This window comes from Oncorhynchus clarkii, chromosome 6 (genome assembly GCF_045791955.1).
Source record: "Oncorhynchus clarkii lewisi isolate Uvic-CL-2024 chromosome 6, UVic_Ocla_1.0, whole genome shotgun sequence".
In the NCBI taxonomy this organism is placed as follows: domain Eukaryota; kingdom Metazoa; phylum Chordata; class Actinopteri; order Salmoniformes; family Salmonidae; genus Oncorhynchus; species Oncorhynchus clarkii.
The window spans coordinates 59354926-59361431 of record NC_092152.1 but is presented as its reverse complement, the minus strand read 5'-3'; the positions used below and the strand labels follow the sequence as shown (position 1 = coordinate 59361431).

The following is a 6506-nucleotide window of genomic DNA, read 5'->3' as shown; positions in this document are numbered from 1 at the left end:
CCTGTGTCTGCCTTTAATTTCATAGGTAAACACTGACAGTTGCTCTACATAATACATTTTTAAAAATACCAAAACCCCACAACTTAATGAAACAGCATAGGAATTGCAAATAATGAAAATACCCTGAAGTTAAGTTTTTGTTCTGTTGATGTGTACAAATACATAGTATTCTTAGCCATTTTAGAATTTCAATTCATTATGTTTATTGTAATTAATTACCATGATTTACTCTGCTCAGTCATATAAAAATGTATTTATATGATTATATTATACATGGAACTGATGTAATAAAAAAAAATAGTTTTGTGCAACCGTCCTTTTAAGAGCCCTCTTCAATCAAAATGAACTATGCAGCATGCAGTGTATCGGATCTTATGTCCATTCGTGTCTGTAGTAATCAATGTCAATTAAATATAATTTCACGTAATTTACTGCAACATGATAGTCAGATGAGACACACAAAACATGGACAGACATCAGTCATAGAGGCTGATTCTCTCTCCACCAACCAACATCCCAACCCCCTATCTCTGCTGTCATGTTGCATTAGACAATATGAGAGGGCTTAGGGCTTCATCCATCTTAAAAAGGCAGAGGACAGACAGAGGGCTACTAGTACCAATGGGGTCTGAAGCTACAATGAAGCCCTCTGAAAGCCACAAAAACCATCTATGAACTCTATGAACGTAGTGACAGAGGTCAACAGAAGGTGCTGTGATGCTGGTAATTCTCAATCTGCCCAAATTGAAATAGACCCATAGTAATCTAATACTCAAATTATCTGTCACAAAGTTATGGGAACTCAAGTGTCCTTTTGTCCCAGGTTCCAGCCATTACAACACCTCATGGATACGATACACAGTTCATATTCCTACCAACATAGACCCAATGATATGATTCTGTCGGGCCTAGATGTAAAGATATGGTAGACGGTGTCAACCAAGAGAGGACAAATTACTCCTGACGCACATACAGAAATATACAGACTGTGCAAATGCTGTGTGTGTATAAATGCATGTGTGAGCTTGTATGTGTGTGTTTGTGAGTTTGTCAAAGTTTCATCTTAGAGGGGAATTAGCTTGGTGTGTGATGACAAAAACATGACACAATGTCACTAAACTGGTGAGCAATGTAAAATACCTGAATCAATTTCACATGTATAATAGAGAGGAGAAAATAGATGAGGTGAAAATAAGGAAGTCAACTGTAATTGAGATGCACCCTTTTTTAAAGCCAGGAGAAAGGTTCAAATTGACGCAACGTATGACGTTTTCGACCGGCTCTTCTTCTTTCTCTTTTCACTTCTCGTACAGAAGGTCCTTCCCTTAGCTCCATCATGGCGAACGTTGTCGATACTAAATTATATGACATCCTAGGGGTGTCCCCCACTGCCACTGAAAATGAGTTGAAAAAGGTAACGTTGATTGTATCTAGTCAAATTAAATCTAGGTGCTGTGGGGTTTGAATTGTTGGTAGAAACAGGTTTTTCTGGCTAAAAGCTAGTCTGGCCTAGAAACGTTAGTCAGAGCTAGCTAGCTAGTCAAACTAGCGATGTTCCTAGCCAACTAACGTTAGCGTCAATCAGAAAATGATAGTACGGGATACACATTGTACAACCATTTATCTACCTCAATGTTTTAGATAATTACCTCTGTCTTTGGCGCAAAGTATTTGGGTGTTAGTACTTTGCGCTTGTTGGCGCTAGCGTTCTGTTTCAATGATGGCATCTCGCGTATAACGAACGCTTTCGAGTAACGTTATATATTTTTGTAAAAGTTAGCATGCGGTTGGTCGCGAGGACGTTAACACTATCGCTTGTATTTTTGTTTATAGTCCGCATAATACACAATACATTGTTACATATTAAACCACTACTGTATCAACGCGTTTGATAGCATTGGATTAGCAGTTGTTTTGTTTACGTTTTTCCAGACTGGTGGTTGCTAACTAGTTAAGACAATGGTTAGCTAGTAACGTTAGCTAGCTAACTCTCGTGCGTCTGTCTGCTGATAACAGATACGATGCGACCGAGTCGCCTCATACCAGGTTGCTATAGATAAGGTACAATATCAAGGTTACCCCGGTTTGATCTTTTAATGTTAGCTAACGTAGTGTGTGCCGCTTAACTAGTTAGCTGGCTAGTTGCGTTATTTAGCCGGCTAGCCTACGACGTTAACTCACGTGTTATCAGTTTAATTCACAGTAATGGAATTTTGGGGCCAAATCTTCAGGTCAGAGATTTTTGGGTTGATTTTGTTGGGGAAATTCTGATGGATCGCTGGTTAATATTGATTTTGTCATTTATTTTAATTGTTTAGCCAGTCGCTAACTTAAGTCATTATGAGACAATTGCTACCGTTAGCTTTCTTCCGCAGTTTCAAGCTCAATTTACTAGTTAGCTAATTTAGGGAGGCTGACTAACCTTACTGTAAAAAGGAACGTCCGATTCCTGTCAATATTTCACTGATGGCTACTACGGGGATAACGTGGAAAGGGTGGTGGTTATACAACTCATTGGCTAATGTTGACTAGCATAAATAATCGAAACCAGTGCCTTGAGCTTATGTGTTTTGTCTTTTCTTTCAGTCATACCGGAAGCTAGCAAAGGAATATCACCCCGACAAAAACCCAAATGCTGGCGACAAGGTATTGAAATTGCATGAAGATTTTTTGGGGGGGAGGGATTCAACCATTCCTTACACTTCTGAGTAGCTACATAAATGTTAACAAATATCTGTAGATGTCATAGAACTTAATGTCCCCCTGTCTCCTTCAAACAGTTCAAGGAGATCAGTTTTGCGTATGAAGTGTTGACTAATCCAGAGAAGAAGGAGCTGTATGATCGCTATGGGGAGCAGGGACTGCGGGAAGGAGGTGGAGGTGGTGGGGGAATGGATGACATCTTTTCACACATCTTCGGCGGTGGACTTTTTGGCTTCATGGGCGGACAGGGGCGCAGCCGAAATGGTGGTAGACGAAGAGGAGAGGACATGGTTCACCCACTCAAGTAAGCTTACTCTATAGATTGGTGTCACAGATCTATTGAGTGATAATCAAAAAAATATATATATTCTGACTACATTGTCTGTCAGTGGTTTCTATGACCTTGCTACTGTCTCCAATTATGCTCATTGTTTTTTTAAGAGTTTCACTTGAAGACCTGTACAATGGAAAAACAACTAAACTGCAGCTGAGCAAGAATGTTCTTTGTGGCACTTGTAATGGGTAAGTGTTTCCACATTCTTCCATTTGTATCTGCAACAATTTTCCCTCAAAATTACTTCTCTAGCCCACATGAAGCAGTGTTCAGGTCTTGCTTTATCTGCCTGGCAATTATTGCATCTTACATGTTGCTCATGTAGGTTTGTTGGTGTAAGACAAAAAGTTATAACTTCTTCTCAACAGCCAGGGTGGGAAGACTGGCGCAGTTCAGAAGTGTGTGGCCTGCAGGGGGCGTGGTATGCGCATCATGATCAGACAGTTGGCTCCTGGGATGGTCCAACAGATGCAGTCCGTTTGTACTGATTGTAATGGAGAAGGTAAGCAACAGTACAGTTTAGAAACCATAAACTTGTAGTACCCAGCGATGCATGAAAAGGCTTTGCCCCCTCAGACTCCTAAACTTCTATGGTTATACCCATAGGTGAGGTGATCAACGAGAAAGACCGCTGTAAAAAGTGCGAGGGCAAGAAGGTTAGTAAGGAGGTGAAAATCCTGGAGGTCCATGTCGACAAAGGCATGAAGCATGGGCAGAAGATCACCTTCGGAGGGGAAGCTGACCAGGCACCTGGGGTTGAGCCAGGAGACATTGTCCTTGTCCTGCAAGAGAAAGAGCATGAGGTAGAGATTAACTGCTGTGCTCTGGACACCATGGTCCCCACTCCTTAAGACTACGTCTCTTGTTGACTAAAGGCAATATTACAATGTAGAAACATATTAGTGAAGGTGAAACATTGGTGTGTAAATGTGTTATTACTCAGCTGTTATGTCTAATTTCTATGAGCACTTGAGTAGTATAGATGGATAATGTTGAATGGCAGCTGGTTGACCAAAAGCAGCCAGCTGGCTGAGTTGGGTCCTCCGGGCACTCTTGACTGAGATCTTTTGGGAGCAGATTGCAGTGACGGCACAATGCTGCTAGGCCAATGTGAACATGCTGTAATCCAGTTTCCAGTACTGGCCTCCCACCCTCTGAGCCCCCTGCATGTCTGGCATAACTTGGTATTAGTTATAGTCACGAGTGGCACATCGTTCCTAATCCTAGAGTCCTAACATTTCCACTCCATTGTGTCACCTCCAGACTCTCACTCCTCTGAAGATGGGAGAACAGACACATGTTGATGGCACCAGCCTCTCATGTGGAGAATAGGCCAGTACAGGGGAGTCAATGGGAAGGGGAGACAATACTCTGACAGGATGTATATGCACAGCTTCCTGGGGCTATTATCTTATATTCATTATGTACAATCAGCCAGCAGTATCGGTTAGTCCTCGGGTATACTTTGTTACATTTCCAGCAAATGTTGGTCATTTTAAATTGGCCTAAAACAACCTCTCTATTACTATATTGAGACACTGCCTGTTTTCTCATGCCAACAGACATACAAAAGAGAGGCCCATGACCTGCACATGACCCATAAGATTGGCCTTGTTGAAGCACTTTGTGGATTCCAGTTTACGTTGAAACACTTAGATGGCAGACAGATTGTAGTCAAGTACGCGGCTGGCAAAGTCATTGAGCCAGGTAAGATTTTGATCTTTGTACTGGTTTTACATATTGTAGATGAGACCACAGCATGTGACTATTAATCAATGCAGTATGTGAAAGTAATGTTTCTATGATGCAATGTTTATTTTACAGGCTCGGTCAGAGTTGTGCGAGGCGAGGGGATGCCACAGTACCGTAATCCATTTGAAAAAGGAGACCTGTATATTAAATTTGATGTGCAGTTCCCAGACAACAACTGGATCAGCCCCGATAAACTCAATGTAAGTCATTTCTTGTGTCCGTTTCTGTCACAGTGCCTGTTCTATTATGGGATTGAAGGACACAATTTGATCATTCATAACGAGATTAGGATTTTGACCCAGACCATACTGGTTATGTTGAGCATTGTTTGATGATGGTATTTAAGAGCTGAGGTACCACACAAGTGTTAGATTTTTAAAATAAGTGCTTTGTAGTGATATCTGCATGCTGGATAGGGGGCTTTGCTAACTAGACATAACATTTTAAAAACTGTGGCCCTCTGTAAACCCCAGGAGCTGGAGGACTTGCTACCAACACGTGCCGAGGCTCCCATAGTGTCTGGGGACGCGGAGGAGGTGGACCTGCAGGACTACGACGTCAGCCAGGGCTCGTCTGGAGGACGACGTGAGGCCTACAACGACAGCTCAGATGATGAAGGAGGCCACCACGGCCCTGGAGTGCAGTGTGCCCACCAGTAGCATCTGGCTCAGAGGAAAATGTACGTGTTGCACCCGTCCCCCCCGTCTTCCCATCACGCATCCCTCACTTTCCTTGTGGCAACGTCAGATAAGATGGAAAAAGGTCATTTCTCCTTTGCTTGGTGTGTAACTTGCATTTTTTTCATAGTATTTACAATAATTAATTTAAACTAACCATAAAATGCAGTTTTGGCCTCCACCTCTGGACTGTGAGGTGTGAGTTAAGGAAGGGAGATCCTGAAAGGACCCAGGACACAATCACATTTTTAGGTTTGTATGTATCTGTGCTTGATTTTTACCGCTTGATTTTTCTTTTTGTAGGTTTTTACTTTTGTTTTTCTTTCTATATATAAAAATTCAAACATGACAACATTGTGTATAATATGAAAGTGATTGTCGGTGAGCGTTATCAGCTGCGCTAATACAGTGGTGTGATACAAATAGAAAAAACACCTGTATTTGTCCTCAACCCTGGTGCATGTTAAGACCGCATTGGTTCCTGCACCGATTAAACATCTAATCTAACGAGAGAAGCTGAAAAAATACAATTTAAAAGCAGCTTAACTTCTGTGAAAAGGTTTATTAAGTTGTTAAATAAAAGTTATTCAAATCTCAAACAGCAATACTTGATGTTTGTGATTCTGTCTTGTGCTTGTCTGGGAAATGACTTACATCCGTCAGGAAAATTTCTTGGTTACCACCTCAGTCCTTTTTCATTAATGTTGATGGGTATCATAGATAATGATAGAGGCCTCTAGTGGCCAAAATAATCAAAGCTTGATGAGCTGGTTATTTGTGTTTACCAACTCCAGTCTGAGTACCCACAACAGCACTCATGTTTATTGCCCTGGACAAACTTGGCTGATTCAGCTCATTGAGGGCTTGATTAGGTTTACTTGTCTGTGGCTACAACAAAATGTGTGCTGTTGTAGATACTCAAGGACTGGTGTTAGGAAACACTGCACTAGAGCTGCGTTTACACTTCTGATCTTCTACTAATTTGTCTTTTGACCAATCAGGTTGGCTCTTACCAATAATTGGGCTGCCTGTGTAAATGC

At 41.5% G+C, this 6506-nt stretch overlaps 1 protein-coding gene across 1 annotated transcript; it reads left to right on the top strand.

Moving 5' to 3' along the window:
• Positions 1-1259: 1259 nt before the first annotated feature.
• Positions 1260-6071, top strand: LOC139411358 (dnaJ homolog subfamily A member 2-like). Its single transcript, XM_071157628.1, has 9 exons — positions 1260-1414; positions 2587-2646; positions 2781-3007; positions 3145-3225; positions 3406-3539; positions 3644-3840; positions 4600-4744; positions 4862-4989; positions 5263-6071. Exons 1-9 carry the CDS (start codon positions 1337-1339, stop codon positions 5446-5448), a joined length of 1236 nt encoding a protein of 411 aa, XP_071013729.1. The 5' UTR covers positions 1260-1336; the 3' UTR covers positions 5449-6071.
• Positions 6072-6506: the final 435 nt, after the last annotated feature.